This window comes from Malania oleifera, chromosome 13, assembly GCF_029873635.1.
Source record: "Malania oleifera isolate guangnan ecotype guangnan chromosome 13, ASM2987363v1, whole genome shotgun sequence".
In the NCBI taxonomy this organism is placed as follows: domain Eukaryota; kingdom Viridiplantae; phylum Streptophyta; class Magnoliopsida; order Santalales; family Ximeniaceae; genus Malania; species Malania oleifera.
The window spans coordinates 66,825,021-66,850,285 of NC_080429.1; the positions used below are offsets into that span (position 1 = coordinate 66,825,021).

Here is a 25,265-nt window from a genome sequence, read left to right on the forward strand (position 1 = left end):
CTATTGCAGAAGTTGCAGATAGTGAGATGAGTGCCAGTGAGACTGCATTCCAAGAAGATGAGCCATCTGTCCATGCAGCAGCGCAATCTGCTGCAGATGTTGTCGAAGAAGGCACCGATCCTATACCATTGCATAGAGATGGTGCCAGGGCAGAAAACGTAAGGACTGCTAACATTACAATTGAACCTTCTATAGACATTCACTTCATCGACTATGAGGAAACTGATTGGGAAGATGAAACAGGGGTCGAGTACTATAGTGAAGAGGAAGACACTTTAGAAAGTGAGGATGATACCGATATTGAGGACGTATAGGGGGGTAAGCATGTTATTTTTGTCACTATGTATCTGACATGTGTAAATAACTTAAAAATAGATGTATGCTGCATCCATCTAATATTCGTACTTCTTGTATTTGCTTGTCTATTTTTGTCACTATATATCTAACATGTATAAATAACTTAAAAATAGATGTATGCTGCATCCATCTAATATTCGTACTTCTTATATTTACTTGTCCATTAATTTGCAGATATGGCACTAGGAGACCGACATTGGAGAAATCCTTTTAGGCACACGAGTACATCGCATGAGGATGATCCGACATCCTCCAGACCGGCGGACCCCATCGGTCCTGATGTGGTAGCACCATTGTCTGAGCCATCGGCACCTCGGCCAGACATGGATAACACTTATGCGACTAACACGCAGGGTGAGTTGCCGACCATCATGAGCAGTGTTGGTATGAATACGATTAATTTATTTACATGTCAACTGTTGATGATAGTTATTCACGTGTATGATTATAATGTTGTTCTTAAATTAACTCTACTTTCAGCATCTACATCCACGGTCTAGTCAGGCCGTGGTACAGCGAAGAACATGTCGCTGAAGAAGCACCTAGATAGGACTAAACAATGGATTCGTATCAACATTCCTCCAAGATACACCGCCCCACTGAACGATTGGTGCACCGCGTGGACGAGGGAGCTCGACATTATATGATGACAGTATGCTCCAGTCACCGCATTTAGATGGCTGTAGGTGACTCAGGAGCAGCGCATGGTTCTTTACATGTGCATTTTGGTAAGTTCCCAAACCCTATAAAGCTGATTTTAATTTAAATGTTTTTTTACTTTTAATATACTAGCCAATTAACAACTGTATAACATTGTAATTGTATTACCTATATATGCAGGAGGAGTCTGACATGGACATCCTCGAGGATGACCATGTGAGGAGGGCAGCCGACATCCAATTGTGTAATAAATTTAAGAGCTATCGCCCGAAAATGCTCTCCCATTTTCGAGCGATGGGAGATGTAGCAGAAGCGCGGCCATATGATAATATATCCCAAGAGGATTGGGACGTGGTGTGTCGCCATTTGCGCAACCTGCGCTATCAGGTGATGTGTTTGTATTATAATCACTAATTTTTCAAAATGATGTCACTAATAAGTCGCCATTACATCTTCCTTGTAGGCCATATGTGAAACAAATGCTGCGAACCGCAACAAACTCCCTACAATTCATTGTGGTGGATCGAGGCTACTCGTAAATCATCGTCAGGTAATTACTATATATAAAATTATCTGACCATTACATGACATAATACTAATGATGTCTTATATGATAATGTAGCGTGATCCTGAGACTGGCGTAGAGGAGCCGCTACCGGATCTGTATCAGAGAACACACTAACAGCGATCGAGGGAGTGGTGCAAGGGTGCGCATAATAGACATGTAAGTGAAGCAAAAGAGTTAGTTTATTACTTTATTCAAAACATCAAAGTTGTAGTCTTACTTATTCCATTTTATCATTTTCATGATTGAAATTAGGCACAAATGGTCGAGCTGAGGGATGCACCTGTTTCAGAGGGGAGTCAACACATGACAGATTTCGAGATCACTTCCTCGGTCCTTGGGCAATGAGCAGGGGGCTGGGTGAAAAGTCTTGGAAGTGGTTACATTGCGCTAACAACATCATCATCCATGGGTGCGGTGCCTAGTGCAGAGATGGAACGACAGCGTCGAGAGGCCGAGTATGATAAGCAAGAGATGGCTCAACAGATGCAGATGATGGAAATGGAGAACACGAAATTGAGATCGGAGGTCTCCAGATTTTGAGCTCAGATGCAAGCCATGATGGATAGGCAAACGCAGTTAGAGGAAAGGATGCACCAATCTAGACCAGATGATGCTGGTGGCTCCTCTGATTAATTATAAGGTATTATAATGACAAATTGAGTTTCATGTTAAATTATGTTTTTATACTTATATGTGTATAGATCTTACATGATATGAGAGGATTGAATCAGATGATTTGGAGGCATGTTATTTTGTATATAATACGATAGTGGCAAAGCATATTCATGTCTTATGTAGGTGAGATTGACATGAGATGTGTTCTTGTCATGCTCTATTTGGGTCTCACATCAATTTTTTTAGGATATGTTTAAGTCATTTAAAAGCTTTTCAACAAGCATATTATCGGATGACTTGAGATAACAATTTTAATTTAAATTATGAATTTAAGATATGGTTACATAGATTACTGTGGTGAATATGCTACATGATTTCATGCTAGTCTAGAATACCTCCTGCATTGGCGGATGTAGTTGATGTGTATTGCATACTGGTAGTGGATATAGGTTCTTGTGTGCCTTCAACTTCTTATAAATGATCTATTTGAACCTATCAGGTGTAGGTTTTATAGGAAAACGTCCAATTTACAGACGGCATGCTGCCGAAATTGCATTAAAATTTTTCAAAGTCCTAAACAAAAGATAGCTTAGTTTAATGTTAAACTATTTTTGAAAGGATGAGTGAAACTTAGGAATCATAATAAATGAGGCAACATAGACTTAGGTCATTTAGAACGAACATTCATTTATATGTTTTTGGTCCAGTAAGCTTAAAGCATTCATTGATGTGCCGAAATCATTGAAAATATTATATACACTTGGATGAGGATTTAAAAATTTGAAAAACGCATAAGTTGAATATATATATATATATATATATATATAACTCACAGGAAGCATCACTTTCATAATTATTGAAAAATACATAATTAAGGATTCATCTGGATATATGGGTTGCAATGTCACTGTAGTAAAGAACTAAAAAAAGTGAAAAAAAATGGTCCATCCACGAGATCACCGATGAAAGTGCCTAGGGCATATTTTATTTTCCATAATTTTCTCAGTTACCAAACAAATGACCAATTTCATGTCCATTTGACTGACATATTTTACTTAACTCTAATATTTTCTTATTAAGGCTTGAAAAGATACACACTTGTTCATGCCAGTTCATGACCTTTTTTTCCATGAATGTTCCCATTTCCCTCCTCTGCAAACCCCACAATCACTATTTAGAGTTTTATTTCAAGTAGAGCAATAATGCTTGTCTACGAAACAGTAAAGCATGCTAATTGGACACGTGTCCCAGACTAGATTTGTTCGTTGCATCCCCTTCCCCACACAATGCTAATACCTCATTGAATCATTGTGCAAATCCCCGATAAACTAATCCCATGCTACGTTCCAGAGCATGCATTTTACATCTTAAGTTTAGATTTAAATAGACATTAATAATTTTCAATATAATTTTATGCTCCTCGTGTTTCGAGACACTTTGGACTTGAATTTACATTGAATTTAAATAAAATGTAATATTAAATTGTATTAAAATTTGTCTAAATTCATTCAAGTGTTCGAAATCTATGCTCTCAAATATAACGTTGCATTTTTCATTATTGATATTACTACCGTACAAATTATGTACTATGCATGATTATGAAATCTTTGCCAATTTGTTATATCATATAATTATTTTTCTTGATTATACTTAGCGTCAGCTCTCCTCGATTTGGTACACTAAATTCTTTTTAATGACTCTTAATTTGTAGGGTTCGCAACTGTCATAACATCAGCATTATGCCATGCATGCATGCACTACAGTCGTCAGATGCAACTTTTGACTATTTCTTTATAATTTTTATTGTTATTTGAACAAATGGAGATTTTGTATTTTAATTTGAATTTGTATTAGTATTTGTATTTGAATGTTGAATATTTTAAAATAATTTTTGTTATCTGAACATATGTTATTTCTTCATTTTAATCGAATTTGTATTTAAATTCGAAATTTTGAATGATTTACAAATTTCGTAGTAATCATGGTTTCAATTTAAATATTCGAAAATGTAATTATAGATCTTTATATAAGAATTCATGACTAAATAAAATTAGTATAAAAATAATTTTTCTAATTATTAGTGAAGGATTCAAATTCGTCACTAATATCCTACTATTAGTGACAAATTAGTAATTCGTCACTAATACCACTCCTATTAGTAACGAATTTCTAATTCATCACTAATACCATACTAGTAGTCACCAATTTCTAATTCGTCAATAATACCATGCTAGTAGTGATGAATATCTAAGTTGTCACTAATATCCTACTAGTAGTGACGAATTTGAGTTAAACCGTTATATACTATATAGTGATGGTGTTAGGGTTTTAGTAATGGATTTAACCTGTCACTAATACTCCATTATTAGTGACGAAAATTATATTCGTCACTAAAAGTTAGTATTAATGGCACATATAGCAACTATTTGAAAACCGTCACTACTACTCATATATTCGTCACTAATACTATTAGTGACGAATTTATGACTATTAGTGATGGATTTTATCCATCACTAATACCCTATTTTTTGCAGTGGCCTATGTCGACTGCTCCATATATAATGACATTAACTGGAGTAAAGCAACTTAGGGTGCAACTAGAAAATTTCCTCGACAAAGAATTTGGTTGATCTATTACATCATCATAAGTTGCACTTGTGCTATTCACTAAGAAACATAATGGGGCCTTGAGGTTATGTCGATGTTAGATCTTTAGAAGATTAGAGATGGGAATTGAAGTTGTTGAATGTTAGTGCTAAAGCAAGGTGTATTAGGACATGATGTATAATCCATCAATTTATGTTAGTTATCAGTTCTAATGGACTTGTTTAAAAGATTAACTCAAAACTTATTAGGTTAATGATGGAGTTGACTTGGGGTTGTATTCAACAAATTTCGAGGACGAAATTTCTATAAGGGAAGAATGTAACGCCCCAGAAAATGATATGCTTGGGAATGTAAAATAAAAGTAAAAAATAATAATAAATTAATTAATTAATAGTAATTATTATTAATTAAATTATATAATATATTAATATAATATAATTTATTATTATAATATATATATATATATATTATATTGGTTAAAGCTTCTGGAAGAAGCGTCACAATTCCAATTTGAATTTGGAATTCAATTCATGCCTTTCTGTCTCTCAGCATCTCTCCTGCTCTCGTCTCACTCCTCCATTCCCTCTCTCCTCAATTTCTTCTCTAATATTCGGCCGATCGGAGAACGGAAGATACCATTGGGTTCCTATCTCCGCCACCGACATTCCTACTGAAGTGGATTTTTCATAGGAACGACGTAGGCACCACTCTTGGGGAAAGGTATAGTCGCTCTCTTTTCTCAATTTCTCCTTAGATCTTCAGCTAAATCGACGATCGGGCACCACCACGGGGTTCTAGTCTTGATCATCGTCATTTTGGCCGAAGCAAATTTTCAATTTGGGGATCCTAGGCACCACTCCAAAGTGAGAGTTGGATTTAGGGAATTAAGCAAATTGGTTATTTTTGGGAGTTTAATTGTTTATTTGAAGTTTATGGACCTAGGAAATTTTAAAATAGTATTTTATTCGAGATTAAATTTATTGAATTAGGGTTATTGAATTCAGGGTTCGAGTGAGCATCACGGGTATAATTTGATCCCTGCAGGTAGGTTAGGGAACCTAGAGGGTGTTCCCAGTAACTTGGGTAAGATGATGAACAGTTTATAATTCACGAAATATAAGTATGAAAATTATTTTAGGTTTTCAGTTGATTGATAGGGAAATATATATATGCATAATTTCAAGATTTTGGAATTATGAACACTGTGGGTGTGAATTAGAATTAGCAAATGAGCTTAATTTGATAGGTAAGGGAAATATGCTATTCCAACTAATTTAGAAATACTTACTAGTAAAATATGACATTTGATTATGGGTGTTTTTAGAGTAAGAAAATTATATAGTTTTACAAATTGTAGTATATGTGTTTTATTTAATTAATTGTGTGGCATGAGAAATTATTAGTACAGTAAAGAATTTATATAGCTTTCATGTTATCGGGATTTATGTAGTTTTATACAGTTAAAATACTCAGTTTTCTTAGTACCATGAATATACAATTTATACAGAAAACACGAGACATGGTATTAACCAGAATTATGATTTATGCAAATTTATGATTCTTACAGCTTATACAAAAATAGGAAATTAAGTTCCATTAAACCATGATATACAGATTTAGAACCATAACATACAGATACTTCAGTTTATTCAGATCAGTTAATTACAGTGTTATGGTCATTTCATTTAAATAGAATCATGATTAAATAGTAAAATAGAAATATCCGTTATATAAATATATATAGTATCAGACCCTGATGGACCAAATCAGTTTTTCAGAGCATGGTATCGTTGCTATTTCAGTTCAGAGTGCAACCACGTATCTTAAATAGTATGTGGATTTTCAGGAGTCGATCGTGCCTTTATTGTGCACAGGCTCCTCGTCAATTAGGGTTAAGGTGGTCAATCTGACTATCAGAGTTCAGTTGACTTATCCTGATCAGCCAACTAGTGTTAAGTCCCTCCTACGGACCGCACAACCCTATCATGAGGGGCTAATTCATGACTTTTAGTTATCCACCCAGGGAAGTTTTCTCAGATATTATTATATATCTAGATTTAAAGAAACCGCAGTCATACCAATAGATATTAAAAGTATTTTCAATAGAATATTTAGGAAAACAGTTTACGTTAAGCAATATAGGTGTGAATTATACTATATTTTATTTATATGTGTTTTCTCAGACTCAGTTGTTTATAGCATACTATAGTTTTAAATCAGATATTACCATTATGCAAACTCATCTGCCACACACTAGTAATAACATATTTCATCTTACTAAGAGTTATCTCATCCCAGTAATTTAACACTTTTCAGGTGATCCAGGTAGGCGAGCAAATCAGGCATAGAGATAAAGGGGATCTTGTGCCGCTCAGTTTGTAGGATGAGTATTTTGAGAGAGACATTTTTGAGTGGTCCCTAGGTGATCGAGTGGGGCATTTTGGGTAAGATTTTGTATGTATATTTTGAGGAAGTACTAACATCTGGTATTGTATATAATGTGGTTATATGCATTTTTGTATTTCGCTGCATAGGTAGAATAAGGATACACAGGTTCCACAGTCCCCACTTGGACCATAATGATGTTATGGATTATATTACAGGGCATCAGAGCAATGAAACTTTAAAAATATATATATGTATATAAAAATAAATAAATGAAATGACATGAAAAATTAGGTCGTTACAATACCAATTGTGCTTTTAAATTTATCATGCCATGCTCAAATATCAATTAATTTCATGTAAGTGCTCATGGATACCAGTATCAAGAATAATACCAATATCATAACAATATCAAGATTCATGCTTCATAATCATACTCAATAATTTCATGCTCAAATTTGCAATGTATAGTGAGCTATAAATCATCAATATAAGTCAAGTCATTAGGATGTCTTTGGTAATATCAAGATATCATACATGTCAGCATTTTTGCATAGTCATAGCTCAGTATTTAGTTCATATTATCATATCATTAGTATCTCACCACATATGCATATTAGAATATCGGCATTTAGCATGTAAGTATGTAGCATATTATTATCATTTGTGCATTGTGCTACAATTTTGCTCAAATTGTTCTCATGTTGCTCAAGTATCTCTCATTCTCAAATATCTCTCATTTTGCTCAAACATATTTTATTAATCAAATTACTCATGCAATAAGCTCAATGTGCTTCATATTTTCTTTCTTTTAATTTCATATGAATACCCAAAATTCATATTGCTTTCCAAATCTTAATACTTTCTAAGTTAAGCCTTGTACGAATCATCCTATGATTTTGGCTAACAATGTCATTTTTTTTTTATTTGTTTCAATGTTATAGTCGTCAATAAGCTCTTAAAGTATTAAATATATTGTTTTCGCAACCTCAGAAGATTGAAGATTTAGTTCAGTCTTCTGAAGATTTTCAGAATCATGAAATTGAATAGGCAATAGCACCTCAGTCGTCTGAAGTCCAGGCTCAATCGTTTGAGCCTTCAATGCTACAATGTTTAGTTGTCTAAAATTACAAGGTCAATCTTCTGAGGTCCATAAATTTTCAAAAATCTTTCTATTCTTATCCTAAAACCTTCCTAATTTACTTCCCTACTATGCTTTATCAAATTATTAGGCTTCAGGCATTTTTTTAGCATTTCCTTTTGAGACATATAGCTTCCTTGTTCTTTGAAGATAAGCCATGTTCAATTAAGGTTCTCTTGATTTGAGGCTACCAATGACATTTTGTAATTTTCTCATAAGCTCTTCTTTATTTCAACTAGTTCATTATCCTTGTCAAAAATTGGATTAAGTGACTTTCTTAATTTCTAAAAGAGAATGATTAATCCTAATATCTATGGAGTCATTGGTTTATGAACTAGTCTTTCATCTTGGTACCCATACTTTCTTGTGTCTGGATAGTTTGGAAGAAGTGGATTCTTTTATTCTCCAAACTTGTCTAATTTTCACATCTTTCCTTTTTATTGGACATTTGAACTTAATGTGCTTTTTCTTCTTATATAGAAAACATATAGTGTGAGTATAAGCATTAGAGGAGGTGCTAGCATAGTCTTTGGAGGCTTTTGTAAAGTACCCTATATAGAGGTTTTTTTCCTTGTATTTTCAACTTCATTGAACCCTATGCCTTCTTTATTCAAAGACATTCTTTGTGCACCAATCATTCTATCAAAGTTCTCTTTTCCTTTAGTGAAATTGTAAATTATTTTAGCTTGATCCTCATTTTTCATCTTAGATCACTGATTCTTGAGTTTAGAGTATTTTGACCCTTTTCTTGCAGCTTTTCTTGGTTTTGAGACATCTTGGTAATTTTATTTTCTAGAATATATAAGTATTTTTCATTAAACATAGAAGTTTTGGACTTTATCTTCTAGTTCTTTTATCACCTTCTCATTCTTGCTTTTCTAGTCTATTGATTTTTAAATCTTTTTCTCTTTCAGCAAGTGTTAGAGATTCCAACTCTTTCATTACACCTTCATTCTTATTTTTCAATGATGTATATCCTTTAGTCACATTAGCTAAGATCTTATGCACCTTGAATAGCTTATTTTGAAGTTCTTCATAAGATGGTATACTTTTATCATTGGATTCGTCAGATGAATCATTGTAAGAATCATTAATTAATTTGGATGAGGAGCTTTCCTCATCATCGCATGACAAGCGACCTCTTGGTCACTTGATTCATTCTCTGATTCACGTGAGCTGGTATCATCCCAAGTAGCTTTCATCACCTTCTTTTTCTTCTTTTTGTCATCCTTTTTGAGTTGTGGACAATCGGGTTTAATATTTTCAACTTTTTTACAATTGTAACAAGTAGGAGATTCTTTCTTATTTTCATTTTTACTAGTTTCTCCTTTTTCAGATTTTGACCCTTTAAACTCTTTAGCAAACTTTTTGTTTCTTATAAAGAATTTTCCAAACCTCTTAGTAATGAATCCTAGTTCTTCATCATCTAAGTCACTTGTATCTTCCTCTTCTTCACTAGAGCTTTCTTTTATTGCCTTAAGGGCTATAGATTTTCTATTTTTATTTTCAGCATTTTTTTCATTCATAGCCATCTCATAGGTGAGAAGAGATCCAATAAGTTCATCTAGTGATGTATTCTTAAGGTTTCTTCCTTCTGTAATAGTTGTGGCTTTAGGTTCCTGGATGGGTGGAAGACCTCTAAAGATTTTTCGAATCATTTCATAAGTTGAGTAATTCTTTCCTAAGGCATTAAGGGAGTTTATGATGTGAGTGAACCTAGTATAGATACTTGTGATAGATTCATCTAGGTTCATTCTAAAAACTTCATATTCACTAGTAAGCATGTCAATTCTATTATCTTTTACGTCAATGGTGCTTTTATAAGTTACTTCTAGCTTGTCCCAAATTTCTTTGGCTAACTTACATGCCATGACCCTATTAAACTCATTAACATCTAAAGCACAATATAGTGCACTCATGGCACTAGAGTTTACTTGCATCATTTTGTAATCATTGTTGGTCAAGTCTTTTTCTTCTTTAGGAACTTCTTTGCCATCTACGGGTTTAGTAGGAATGTAGTCACCATGTGTAACAACCTTCCATGTTTTCTAATCCATGGTTTGAATATATATCCCCATTCTTTGTTTCCAAAAAGTATAGTTTATACCACAAAAGATGGGAGGCCTAGTTGAGGATTGACCCTCTTCGAAGGGAGCTACTCCTAAGTGTGCCATATAGATCTTTATGTAGCTTCTAGTTAGGATTTGCTACAACTCTGCTCTGATACCAATTGAAACTTAAGAAGTTCTCTCAAGAGGGGGGGGGGGAATTGAGTTATTAAAAATTTTAATTTAATTCATTTTATGAATTCTTAACCTCTTGTTGATTTATCAAACACACGACAAAAGTTTAGTTATTTATTCAATCCAAAAACCAACACTTCAACACAACACAAGTAATACTTAAACAATCAAACAACAAATTAAGCAACTAAAGTAATCAACCACCTAATCAAAATGTAATATTCAGCTCTATGGCAATTCTCAGCCTTTTGCAAGAACTCAAGATATTTAGTTGTATGTAGCCCTGTGAATATATGTAAGCCCTGTAGTGAATGAAATTTGTTTGCACTTTCTTAACTAAGATTTTCGCAAACGATTAAACAACGTACTCCCTTTTGGGTTTCTGCAAAAGTTTAATCAAAACATACTTTCTTATATTAAAAGTTTTTTAATCTCAGTTTTCAACTTTCAGCAACCTCCACTTTGCATACACCACACAATTTATATATGCTGAAAAGTAGAGAGAATAAGGAAAGAGAGTGACACCACGGTTTTTAAAAGATTCGGCTTATCCCCGTCCTACGTCCTTGCCTGAGGCCAATACAATCTAAGGATTCCACTAGAACACTCCTTTCCGAGTGGAGCAAACCGTTACAAGTGATGCCCCATGCTCAGTCACTCCTTCAATAGGTTAGAGCAACGCCTCTCCAAGCAATACCCCAAACTTGGTCACTCCTTCAATAAGCTAGAGCGACTCCTCTCCAAGCAATACCCCATGCTTGGTCCAACGATCCCACAACTTGGAATCGTCAATCACTACAAGGAAACAAAAGATAATCTCTATGTGCAATAGCACTCTCACAATAGTAGATTAGCACAATTTCAAACACTATATACTTCAATATTCAAATATCAAATTGAAATAAGATTGAAGCTCAAGAGAATTTATCACTGAGATCTTTTTTGGGTGAGAATTAGCAACTCAGAAGTATAGAGATGGTTGCTTCAGCACTCTAGAATTCTCAGCAAATCAGTTGTGCAAGAGTGAAAGCAAAAGAGAGCTTTTAGAGACCAAGATGGCTTTCAAGTTATGAACAACTTTTTCAATTTCTTGGTAAGTTTAATTTTCTAAAACCATGTATTTATAGGTTTTCAAAAGTAATTTCATATTGCCTAAGATTACTTGGAGTATTTTCCAAGTTTTCATAAATTTTGGGGCACAAGAAACCTTTATTTGGATTTTAAAATATTTAAAAAAAATTAGCCATTAATAGTATTCAGTAGACTTAAATGTTGGGTTCAGTCTTCTAAAATACTTTAAAATACTAAAAATTTTAGTCTTGACATAGGGTCAAACGACTGAATTGAGGGTTCAGTCTTCAGAGGGTATACTGCCTGTTCTATATTCCAACAGAAAAATATTCAGCTAACTGAAGTGAAACTTCAGCCTTCTGAGGCAACTCTTCAGTCTTCTGGTAGTGTACCTCAGCCATCTAGGTAGACCATTTTCTGGTTTTGTCATTTTAGTTTTTAAAAAATTCTTTTTGCTCTTTTGCTTTGATTTCTTATAAAACATTTTTCGAGATTTGAAATATGGTCTCTAAGTCAATAATTATCCCTTAAAAAGCTTTCAACATATTTCCATAGGAAATTTTAAACATGAAGTACTTACATCATATTTCTTAAAGCCTACAACTCTAAGTTTTGAAGTTCTCCACGATAGTTTTGCTTTGACTTCATTTTGTCTTCAAGCTTCAATATACTTTAGCAAGTTCTCATTCATGCTCTCATGATTTTCAATCTTTATTAGATCATCTTTGAATCCATGTCTTAATATTCTTTTAAGTTTCATTTGATCATCTTTCTTGGGAGTATAAGCTTTCAATGATCCTTGTGAGCACTTGACCTTGTATTCACATACTTAAGTCTTGAAATATCATCACTTAACCAAATATGTTAAGGTCCTCTGATTTGTTATCATCAAAACAAGATTTTAAGACTTATAAGGCCAACAACTTATTTTAAAATACTACTAAGAATTGCGAATTGGGCATTGACATTAATTAATGGCAGTAAACTAGCCTAAATTATGTCTCTTTTAAGGGATAACTAGTTTTAAATCTTTTATATGAGGACACTATGGCCAACATAAGAATTTTTAACTAAAGAACAAGTACATTGAACTTGACTATGTTAAGAAAATTTAAAAGAAGTTTTACTATTTGTTAGTTTTATATATATATATATATATATATATTTGTGTGAAGTATCCCTCACTACAAAAAAACTAGTTTTTAGTGACGAAATTATTAGTGAAGGATTCAAATTCGTCACTAATAGTAGGGTATTAGTGACGGTTTTAGTAACCGTTACTAATACAACACTACTAGTGATGAATTTGAATCCGTCACTAATAGTTTCTATTGGCCTTACAAGGTTTGATACTCTATTTTGATGCTAACAAACAAGTAGGATTTAACATGCTTTAGTTGAGTGTTGCGTTTTCTCAGGAATCCATATTGAAGGTACTCATGTAGCATGAATCAATGACTGATAGTATGGATCAAAGTTTGAAGAACATAAGAGCATGGTGATTAAAGAAGATCAACATGAGAGCTCAAAGTTCAGATAATTATGAGAGATCAGAGATTAGCAACAAAGAAAGTTCAAAGCAAAGAAGAATTTTTGAGAACTTAGGACAAGTCTTTGTAAGTACTTTAAGTTTATTTAAGTATGAAGTTTTCATTTTGAAACTCATTAGACAGAGAGACTTAGAGACCTTAAGATAATAACTTGGAACATGTTTTCAAAGTTAAAACAAATTTATATTCCAAGTAACAATGAGAGAGAAATTAAAAAATGACTAGAAAAGAAAATCATTTAGTTGACAGACGACTGTGTGTTAATAGACAGACGACTGACTAAAATAACAAGGCTTAAAATTGAAACACAGAAGCCTGACAGGTGACTATCAAGGCTCCCACAAACGACTTTCAGCGAAAAATGAGAAGACTGTGTAGGTTTTACTAGAGGACTGTCCACCTTATATGTTACTGAAAAGCAAATTTACACATGGACAAACGGCTATCATCATATGGACAGACGACTGTCACCTTATATTTTGATGACAGATGACTGCCACTCAAGGGACAGGTAACTGTCACCTTTCTGCCTATGATTTTTACTGTTATATTAAATGGACAGACAACTGTCAAGACTTCACAGTCGTCTGCCTCACGGAATTTTTCTGTTTTCCAACGGATATAATTTTTGAAATTCAAATATTTGGAAACTAAAATAAGTTTAAACAAGTTTGAGTATCCTTTGGGGAACAAGCAAGAAGGTTTTATACATCTATAAATACCCCTAAGACTCATTGATTTAATCACCAAGATCATTAGGAACTCACAATCTGCTATCATACTCTCTCTCACTTTGAAATTCTGAAAGTGCTTCATATTGCTCTCATCCTTGCTCGAAATTAAGAGTAGTTCTTGTTGAATATCACTGTGTTTGATCATTGAGTTTCTGATTCTTTCATTGAAAGATACCCACGGTGATAAATTTCTAAGAGCTTCATTCTGAAATTCATATTCTGAATTTACTAAAGTGCATAAGTGTTTTAAACTTGTATTAATCAGCTCTTTGAGGAGAAAGTTCTTGTAAGTATAGTTTTTCTATCTTTGTAACAGTGCTTGTTGACGATTTGAGTATCGAATCATTGGACCAAACAAGAGGAGATTGTTTGGAGAAGGTGGGCTCTAGCCTTACCCAAGGAGTGATTGTAATTCTTTTTGTTCCTGTTGATAAAGGAACCGTAATAGTGAATCCTTTGGCGATTTGGCCAAGGGCAAGGACGTAGGCTGTGTTGAAGTCGAACCTCATAAAAATCCTTGTGTTCTTCTTTCTCTACTATACTCTTTATTTTCAAAGATATAATCTGCGTGGTTGTTTTAAATTTCAATTCTGAATGTTTGGTTGTTAAATAGACCTTAAGGTAATTAGTTTTGGATAAATAGGCATTGATTGCGAAAACCGAAAGGGAATACGTTGGTTGATTATCCTTGACCTATTAATCTGAAAGTTTATTTAAAAACTGAACATTGGGAAGAATAATACTTGTGATACAGGGCTTATATTAAGTGCAATAAATTTTCACATATATTGTTATTTAAATTGAGAGTTTGATCTTGTTGTGATTGATTGTGATTGTTTCTAAGATTTGCAACTTAAAAGAACTAATTCTAAAGGAACAATTTTTTATTTTTTTTTTTAAAAGCCAATTCATCCCCCCCCCCCCTCTCTTGGGAAGCTATTCCTAATTTCAATTGGTATCAGAGCCTAGTTATAATAATTCCTAACAAGAAACTATAAAAAGATCAGATGGCAAATATAGGAGTAGCACCCTTCGGTGAAGGCCAATCCTCAATTCGTCCCCTAATCTTTTGTGGACATAATTATACGTTTTGGAAAAAGAGAATGCAAATCTATCTCCAACACATGGATTGGAAAGCATGCGAAGTAGTTATGGATGGAGACCTTATTCCCACAAAAATAGTTGATGGAAAACAGATTCCAAAAGAAAAAAAGGATATGATTGATTCATACTATAAAATGCTTCAAATCAATTCAAGCGCTATAAATGTTTTATACTGTGCCTTAGATGCTAATGAATTTAATAAGGTCATGGCATACAAGACGGCTAAAGAAATATGGGACAAATTAGAAGTGACATATGAAGGAACTATTGATGTTAAAGACAATAGGATAGACATGTTAACAAACGAATATGAAGCATTCAAGATGAATTCTGAAGAAACAATATCAAGTATGTACACCAGATTTACCCACATAATAAATTCCTTAAGTGCCTTAGGGAAAACTTATACTACCTATGAAATGATCAAAAAAATCCTAAGAGGTCTTCCCCTCAATATGGGAACCAAAGGCTACAGCTATCACTGAAGGCAGAAACCTCAAGACTACCTCTTTAGATGAACTCATAGGTTCACTTCTTACCCATGAAATGACCTTAAAAGAAAGGAATCCTAAACCAAAGCATAAAAGATCTATTGCACTAAAAGCGTCTAGCCACAGCTCTAGTGAAGAGGAAAGTGAGACAAGTGACTTAGATCAAGATGAATTAGCATTCATCACTAAGAGACTAGGTAAGTTCTATAGCGGAAATAAGAGATTTCCTAGGAAGTTCAATAAAAAGAAATCTGAAAAAGGAGAGACAAGTAGGAAGGAAAATAAGAGTAAGAATGAACCTCCAATATGTTATCATTGCAAGAAACCAAGGCATATCAAACCAGATTGTCCGTTGCTAAAGAAAGACAAGAAGAAAAAGAAGGAAGCTATGAAAGCTATGTGGGATGATTCAAGTTCCAGCGAGACAGAAAATGAATCAAGCAGAAAAGAGATGGCAAACATATGTTTCATGGCGAATGATGAAGAGATAAACTCCTACTATTCCTCTACAGAATCTTACAATGAGTCGTGTGATGAGTCATGTGACAGCATGCCTTCCTATAAGGAATTGCAAGCTGAGTTATTTTCTTTACATAAGAGATTCATAAAAAATTCTAAGAGAAATATAACTTTGAAAGATCAAAATAAAGAACTATTAAAGCAACTTGAATCATTCAAAATCATTGAAAAAGAAAAAGAAACTTGTATTGAGAAGCTAGAAGAAGAAGTAAATAAAGTAACTCAAGAATTAAGCAAAACTCATAAAGATAATTTGAATAAAAAGGATCTTGAAGTAAATGAACTCAAAAAGGCAGCAGAGGATAAAGAAAAAATTATCTATAACTTTACCAAAGGAAAAGAATACTTTGAAAAGATGATTAGACATCAAAGGCTTCATGGAAACAAAGAAGGTATAGGCTATAATGGTAAAGCGAATAAAAGGAACAAAAAGCTATACATGGGATACTTTGTCAAGGAGGCCAAGCATTATGCTAGCACTTCATCAAACAACAAGCATGAACACACCACTTGTTATATGTGCAAGACTAAAGGTCACGTAATGTTCGACTGCCCACTAAAAAGAAAGTATGTTAAACTGCAAGGGGAATGGAAAGTCAATAATGGAACTAACAACAAAACAAAGAAAATTAAAAGAATTTGGGTTACAAAGACTAACAAAAAAAATCCTCCATTGTAGGTATGCTTTAGGACAACACCGTCAATGAATAAATGGTACTTGGACAGCGGCTGCTCAAGGCACATGACCAGTGACAATACCAAGTTCACTACATTAAAACAAAAGGATGGGGGATACGTCACTTTCGGCGATAATGCCAAAGGTAAAATCATTGGCATCGGTAAAATTGGTAAAAAACCTTCACTCACTATTAATAATGTGATATTAGTAGAAGGATTAAAACATAACCTTTTAAGTATTAGTCAACTAAGTGATAAAGGGTTTAAAATAATCTTTAAGAAAAAAAATGTATTATTCAAAATCCTAAAAACAATGAAACCTTGTTTATAGCTCATAGGATAAACAATGTCTATTGTATAAATAATGAAAACTTAGTAAATCAGAATGTAACTTGTTTGGCAGCAATGAATGAAATAAGTTGGCTATGACATAGCAAACTAGGACATGCTAGCATGGACCTATTATCCAAATTATCAAAGAAAAATCTTGTCAAAGGACTACCTAATACAAGATTCATAAAAGACAAGATATGTGATGCATGTCAAAAGGGAAAGCAAGTTAAAACAAATTTCAAAAAGAAAAAATACATATCCACAAAAAGACCCCCAGAATTGTTGCATCTAGACTTATTTGGTCCAACTAGAACCTCAAGTCTAGGAGGAAAACAATATGCATTTGTAATAGTGGATGATTATTCAAGATTCACTTAGGTATTATCTCTAGCAAACAAAGATGAAGCATATGACATGCTTATTACATTATGTAAGAAATTACAAAATGAAAAGGGTTATAATATAACAAGCTCTAGGAGTGATCAAGGTAGGGAATTTAAAAAAAAGAAAATGTTGAAAAATTTTGTAATGAATATGGAATAAACCATAATTTTTTCGCAACTAGAACTCCGCAACAAAATGGAATTATAGAAAGAAAAAATATAACTCTATAAGAAATGGCGAGAATAATGTTGAATGAAAATGATCTACCTAAATACTTTTGGGCAGAAGTTATAAATATAGCATGCTACATTGTAAATAGGGTATCAATACGATCAAAAATGGAAAAAACACCATATGAACTTTGGAAAGGAAGAAAACCTAATATTTTCTACTTTCATGTATTCGGATGCAAATGTTTTATCCTTAATACTAAAGATGATCTAGGAAAATTTGATGCAAAATCTGATGAAGGTATCTTCCTAGGGTATTCTATAAATAATAAAGCTTATAGGGTTTATAATAAAAAAACCTTTACTATTATGGAATCAATACACATAACATTTGATGAATCAAACAATCATGACAATAAAAATGAGAATGGTGAAAAAGAAGATACTCCACAAAAAGAAGAAGATTTTGAAATAAAAGAAGAAAATAATAATGATGCTCCAAATGAAAACCTTATAGAAAGTCTGAAGCTTCCTAAAGAATGGAGATATGATAAAAATCACCCAAAAGAACAAATTCTTGGTAAAACATCAAAAGGAATAACCACTAGAGCCTCACTAAAAAATATTTGCAACCATTATGCCTTTATCTCAAGATGAACCCAAAAATATTGAAGAAGCCTTAAATGATGATTCTTGAATCATAGCTATGCAGGAGGAATTAAATCAATTTGAAAGAAGTAAAGTATGGAAACTTATACCTAAACCCAAAGACAAGTCAATCTTAGGAACTAAATGGGCGTTTAGAAATAAAAATGATGAAACTGGAGTAGTTATAAGAAATAAAGTTAGGCTTGTAGCACAAGGTTACAATCAAGAAGAAGACATTGATTACGAAGGAATCTTTGCCCCTGTAGCAAGAATGGAAGCAATAAGGATGCTTCTTGCCTATGCAGCCTATAAAGACTTCAAATTATACCAAATGGATGTAAAAAGTGTATTTCTAAATGGCTATATTAATGAAGAAGTCTATGTTAAACAACCTTGAGGTTTTTAAGACTCTAAAAATCCAAATCATGTATTTAAGCTAACTAAGGCCCTATATGGATTGAAACAAGCTCCTATAGCTTGGTATAATAGGCTAAACAAATTTCTACTTCAAAATAATTTCTCAAGAGGAAAGATAGACAACACTTTATTTATAAAGACCAAAGGTAATAATATTCTTATAGTACAAATTTATGTTGATGATATTATATTTGGAGCTACTCAGGAAGACTTGTGTAATGAATTTGCTACAACTATGCAGAGAGAGTTTGAGATGAGCATGATGGGAAAATTAAATTACTTTCTAGGTTTGCAAATCAAACAAGCTAAAAATTGAACTTTCATAAATCAAACTAAGTATATTAAATAAATGTTAAAGAAGTTTGATATGGAAAAAAGTAAACCTATAGGAACTCCCATGAGCACTTCAACTAGTCTAGACAAGGATGAAAAAGGGAAACAAGTTGATATCAAACATTATCGAGGTATGATAGGAAGTTTACTTTACTTAACATCAAGTAGACTAGATATAATGTTCAGTGTGTGTATGTGTGCTAGGTTCCAATCGGCTCCTAAGGAATCACATCAAATAGCTATAAAACGGATTCTTAGATATTTTCTAGGCACACTAGATTTAGGGTTATGGTATCCAAAAGGAACTGGTTTCGAAATGATGAGTTATTCAGATGCAGATTATGCAAGATGCAAAATAGACAGAAAAGGCACTAGTGGGACTTGCCACTTTTTAGGACACTCATTAGTTTCATGGTTTTCCAAGAAACAAAATTTCATAGCATTATCTACAGCTGAAGCAGAATACATAGCAGCTGAGAGCTGTTGTGCTCAAATTTTATACATGAAACAACAATTAAGGGACTTCAAAATTCAATACCAAACAATCCCTATAAAATGCAATAATACAGGCGCGATAAATATTTCAAAGAATCCGGTATCACATTCAAGAACTAAACATATTGATATATGTCATCATTTTTTAAGAGATAATGTAGACAAGAAAGAAATAGTTCTTGAATTTGTCAATACTCATACTCAATTAGCTGATATATTTACCAAACCATTAGTTGAGAATCAATTTGTATTTATTCGACGAGAATTAGGCATGTTACATGTAAGAGAAGTTAACTAAAAAAGAAGAAGTTCAGTTGGTCAGGATAAACGACTGCCAGAGAGCTGACAGACGATTGGTAGGCTACTATCTGTGTAAAAGACATTAGACAGGCGACTGCCAGTGAGTTAGCAGTCAACTAGCAGGCTACTGTCTGTGGACAAACGACTATCCAATTAGAGACAGACGACTGTCTCGCGGCAGGCGATGTACTTTTCACTTAAAAAAACATGATTTTTAAACCCTACAGATGACTGACCATTCGTATTCCTTCCTCTAAAACATTTTCTCTTCTCTTTCCTTTCAATTCTTTCTCTCCCAAGCTTCACAAAATGATTATACATCTTCATAAAAATCTAGGGTTTCTACTTATCAAGATGGTTCGTACCAAAACTGTGGGAAAGAAGGACAAAGCTTCTTCATCTTCTTCAAAGCCTACAAGCAACGATGACATAGAAAAATGGCTGGTCCCTTCACACGCAAAATCGTTGTATCAGAATCACCTATCTGCTATTGAACCGATGTTCTGTAAGATTTTAGATGTTACTTTCTTTGAAGAAAATTTTCCTAAAATTTTAGACATGTTCAAAGCTATAGGATGGGACAAGTTTATCCTTCATCAAGTAAAAGGGTATTATCCAGATCAGATTAAGATTTTTTACTCTAACTTGGTTAATAAGGAAGATGGAACTACTTCTGAAATCTATGGTCAAAGGATTACACTTACCTTACACTCATTATAGAAAATTCTTCATATCAAGCATGGGAATTTGGAGTGTACACTAGTTGAGAAGCATTGGACCATGGAACAAGGATTTACACCACAAGAATTTCTGTGTCTTGTGATGAATGATGCACCTGTGTATTTTGGACATCCTCCACCATACAAGCAGCTTAATCTTCAGGCACAAATTCTCCATAAAATCATTGCATACAACATAATTTCGAGGTCTGGATCCTTTGACCACGTGTCATATTTTGATTGTTTTGTTATGTGGTGCTTATTAAAAGGGAAGAAACTAGACTTATCCAGTATCATACTAAAGTGGATGGTGATGAAGCTTGAATCTCCTAGAATTAGGCTTCCATACGGTGGTATTCCTTCCTTAATCTTTGCCCATTTTCAAGTCCTCTCTCCAACTTCAAAAATAGTAAAAAGAACCCATTATCATGTTTTCTCATCTACTACATTGAAACGAATGGGTTACAAAAAGTATATAGAGGGTTGGATGTTCCAGGGCAATAGACCGGCAAGACCTGCACCTGAGGCAAGGAGTCTAGCTCCTGAAGAAGCTGAAATGCCACCTTGGTTTGTTCCATTTTATCATAATTATACTAGCTTTAGTTCTGAAATGAGAGAAAACTTTTCTTCTCTTCAAGATAAACTCTCCACCATTGATGACAAGTATACCTCATTAGACACTCGTATTACTAAAATAGAGCATCATGTCACTAAACATGACACTGATTTAGATAATGAGGATAGTAAAAATTCTGATGAGGAAAAAGCTGAAAATGAGGAAGGTGAAGGAGAAGAAGACGCAGGAGATGATGAATCAGCAACTGAAGAAAAAGCTGAAAATGAAGAAGGTTCACAACAATCCAAAGGAATAGGAATTACTAAAGACAGTGACACTAATTCTGACATATAGACTTTTGTTGGTGTTTTTTTCTATTTTGTATGCTTATATTCTGGATGTATTTTGTTTTTATTGTACAAAAGGGGAGAATGTGTAAGCAAAGACTATGAGTCTTTATATGTATTCTAGCTCTGAAACTTTGAACTTTTGCAATGTTTTGTTCTCAGTTTGATGTGTTGTAAGTTCTAATATTAATGATAATTTTGAAAACTTTGCAAGTTCTAATTTGAGTATGCTGATTCACCGGGGGAGTATTATGAGTTATCACTTGAGCATAATTCTTAATCAATTGATGTTAATACATTAACACTGGTATCACACATACTCAAATTAATATTTTCCCTTGATCATTATATACTCAAATTATATTTTTTGATTGATTTCAAAGGGGGAGAAGTGTTTAGCAAAAATTATGAATGATATTGATGAAATTATTATTGATTCTAATGAAATTTTTTTAAGATGAAGCTTATTGAAAGGGGGAGTCTTTTTAAGGCTCACTCAAAATTTTTGCTTCTTGTTTGTCAGCATCAAAAAGGGAGAGATTGTTAGCCTTACAAGGTTTAATACTCTATTTTGATGCTAACAAACAAGTAGGATTTAACATGCTTTAGTTGAGTGTTGTGTTTTCTCAGGAATCCATATTGAAGGTACTCATGTAGCATGAATCAATGACTGATAGTATGGATCAAAGTCTGAAGAACATAATAGCATGATGATTACAGAAGATTAGCATGAGAGCTCAAAGTTTAGATTATTCTGAGAGATCAGAGATTAGCAACAAAGAAAGTTCAAAGCAAAGAAGAATTTTTGAGAACTTAGGACAAGTCTTTGTAAGTACTTTAAGTTTATTCAAGTATGAAGTTTTCATTTTGAAGCTCATTAGACAAAGAGACTTAGAGACGTTAAGATAATAACTTGGAACATGTTTTCAAAGTTAAAAAAAAATTATATTCCAAGTAACAATGAGAGAGAAATCAAAAAATGACTAGAAAAGAAAATCATTTAGTTGACAGATGATTGTATGTTAATAGACAGACAACTGACTAAATTAACAAGGCTTAAAATTGAAATACAGAAGCCTGACAGATGACTATCAGCGAAAAGTGAGAAGACTGTGTAGGTTTTACCAGATGACTGTCCACCCTATATGTTACGGAAAAGCTTAAATTTACACATGGATAGACGACTGTCATGATATGGATAGACGACTGTCATCTTATATTTTGATGACAGATGACTGCCACTCAAGGGATAGGCAACTGTCAACTTTTAGCCTATGATTTTTACCATTATATTAAATGGACAGACGACTGTCAAGACTTCACAGTCGTCTGCCTCGCGGCATTTTTCTATTTTCGAACGGATATAATTTTTGAAATTCAAATATTTGGAAACTCAAATATGTTTAATATATGGAAACAAGTCTGAGTATCCTTTGGGGAACAAGAAAGAAGGTTTTATACATCTATAAATACCCCTAAAACTCATTGATTTAATCACCAAGATCATTAAGAACTCATAATCTGCTGTCATACTCTCTCTCACTTTGAAATTCTGAAAGTGCTTCATATTGCTCTCATCCTTGCTCGAAATTAAGAGTACTTCTTGCTGAATATCACTATGTTTGATTATTGAGTTGCTGATCCTTTCATTGAAAGATACCCACGGTGATAAATTTCTAAGAGTTTCATTCTGAAATTCATATTTTGAATTTACTGAAGTGCATAAGTGTTTTAAATTTGTACTAATCAGCTCTTTGAGGAGCAAGTTCTTGTACGTATTGTTTTTCTATCTTTGTAACAGGGCTTGTTGACGATTTGAGTATTGAATCGTTGGACCAAACAAGGGGAGATTGTTTGGAGAAGGCGGGCTCTAACCTTACCCAAGGAGTGATTGTAATTGTTTTTGTTCCTGCTAATAAAGGAATGGTAATAGTGAATCCTTTGGTGGTTTGGCCAAGGGCGAGGACGTAGGCTGTGTTGAAGCCGAACCTCATAATAATCCTTGTGTTCTTTTTTTACTCTACTCTTTATTTTCAAGGATATAATCTTCTAGATTGTTTTAAATTTCAATTCTAAATTTTTGGTTGTTAAATAGACCGGAAGGTAATTCATTTTGGATAAATCAGCATTGATTGCAAAAATCGAAAGGGACTACGTTGGTTGATTATCCTTGACCTATTAATCTGAAAGTTTACTTAAAAATTGAACATTGGGAAGAAGAATATTTGTGATACAGGGCTTATATTGAGTGCAGCAAATTTTCACATATATTGTTACTTAAATTGAGAGTTTGATCTTGTTGTGATTGATTGTGATTGTTTATAAGATTGGCAACTTAAAAGAACTAATTTTAAAGGAACAATTTTCTTTTTTTAAAAAAAAAAAAAACACCAATTCACCCCCCCTTCTTAGGAAGCTATTCCTAATTTCAGTTTCGTTACTAAAACCAGAAAAATTATTCTAGGAAAATATTAATGACGATTTTTGTGTTATTAGTGATGAATTAAATCTGTCACTAAAAGATAAACATTAGTGACGATTAAATAACTGTCACTACTATTATTTAAAAAAAATGTAAAATTTTTTAGTTCAGAGTATTAGTGACGCAAATTCGTCACTATTGCCCAATTATTAGTGACGGATTTGGAAATCGTCATTAATAATTCCTTTTTAAAAAAAAAATTCAAAAATTTTAGTTCAGAGTATTAGTGACGAATTTAGAAATTCGTCACTATTGCTCCATTATTAGTGACGAATTTGGGAACCGTCACTAATAATTCTCTTTTTTTAAAAAATTAAACATTTTTAGTTCAGAGTATTAGTGACGAATATAAAAATTTGTCACTATTGCCCGTTATTAGTGACGAATTTGGGAACCGTCACTAATAATTCCCTTTTTTAAAAAAAATTAAAAATGTTTAGTTCTAAGTATTAGTGACGAATATAAAAATTCGTCACTATTGCCCAATTATTAGTGACGGATTTGGGAACCGTCGCTAATAATTCCTTTTTTTTAAAAAAGTTAAAATTGTTTTGTTCAGAGTATTAGTGACGAATTTAGAAATTCGTCACTATTACCCCATTATTAGTGACGGATTTGGAATCATCACTAATAATTCCCTCTTTTAAAAAAATTAAAAATTTTTAATTCAGAGTATTAGTGACGAATTTAGAAGTTTGTCATTATTGACCCCTTATTAGTGACAGATTTAGGAACCGTCACTAATACGTCTCTTTTTAAAAAAAAATAAAAAAATAAATATTTGAAACTATTAGTGACCAATTTAGAAATTCGTCACTATTGCTCATTTATTAGTGACGAATTTGGGAGCCGTCACTAATAATTCCCCTTTTAAAAAAAATTAAAAATTTTTAATTTTAATAAGAGCCGCCCTCTCCTTCGTTCCCTCCTTTAACTCGTAACAAAAATAGTGCTGAAGGCCAACCTCCCAATTCCACTGATCTCCTCCCCTGTATCTCTATTCCAAGTCCATACTCTCCAGTTCCTCTTCCTCTTCATCGCCATCCTCCACCTCCAGCTCCAAGAAGGTCGCCGATTACATCGTGAAGTTGTTCGCGATTGACCCCGATGGGCAAAAACGGGAGGTGTTAGGGCTGGCAGGGCACACCCTTCTGCGAGCTCTGTCCAACCACGGCCTCATTGACCCTACTTCACACCGCCTGGAGGACATTGATGCCTGCTCCGCCGAGTGTGAGGTCAACATTGCCCAGGAGTGGCTCGAAAAGCTCCCTCCTCCCTCCTACGACGAGCAGTACGTGCTCAAGAGGAATTCCAGGTCTAGGGTTCTCAACAAGCATTCCAGGCTCCTTTTCCTGTGA

The 25,265-nt window shown here is 33.5% G+C and overlaps 1 protein-coding gene across 1 annotated transcript; it reads left to right on the forward strand.

Annotated features, from left to right (window-relative positions):
• Nucleotides 1-1,990: 1,990 nt before the first annotated feature.
• On the forward strand, nucleotides 1,991-25,265 carry LOC131145875 (uncharacterized). The gene is made up of 2 exons (XM_058095053.1): nucleotides 1,991-2,110; nucleotides 24,900-25,265. The coding sequence occupies exons 1-2, from the start codon at nucleotides 1,991-1,993 to the stop codon at nucleotides 25,263-25,265; spliced, it is 486 nt and encodes a 161-aa protein (XP_057951036.1).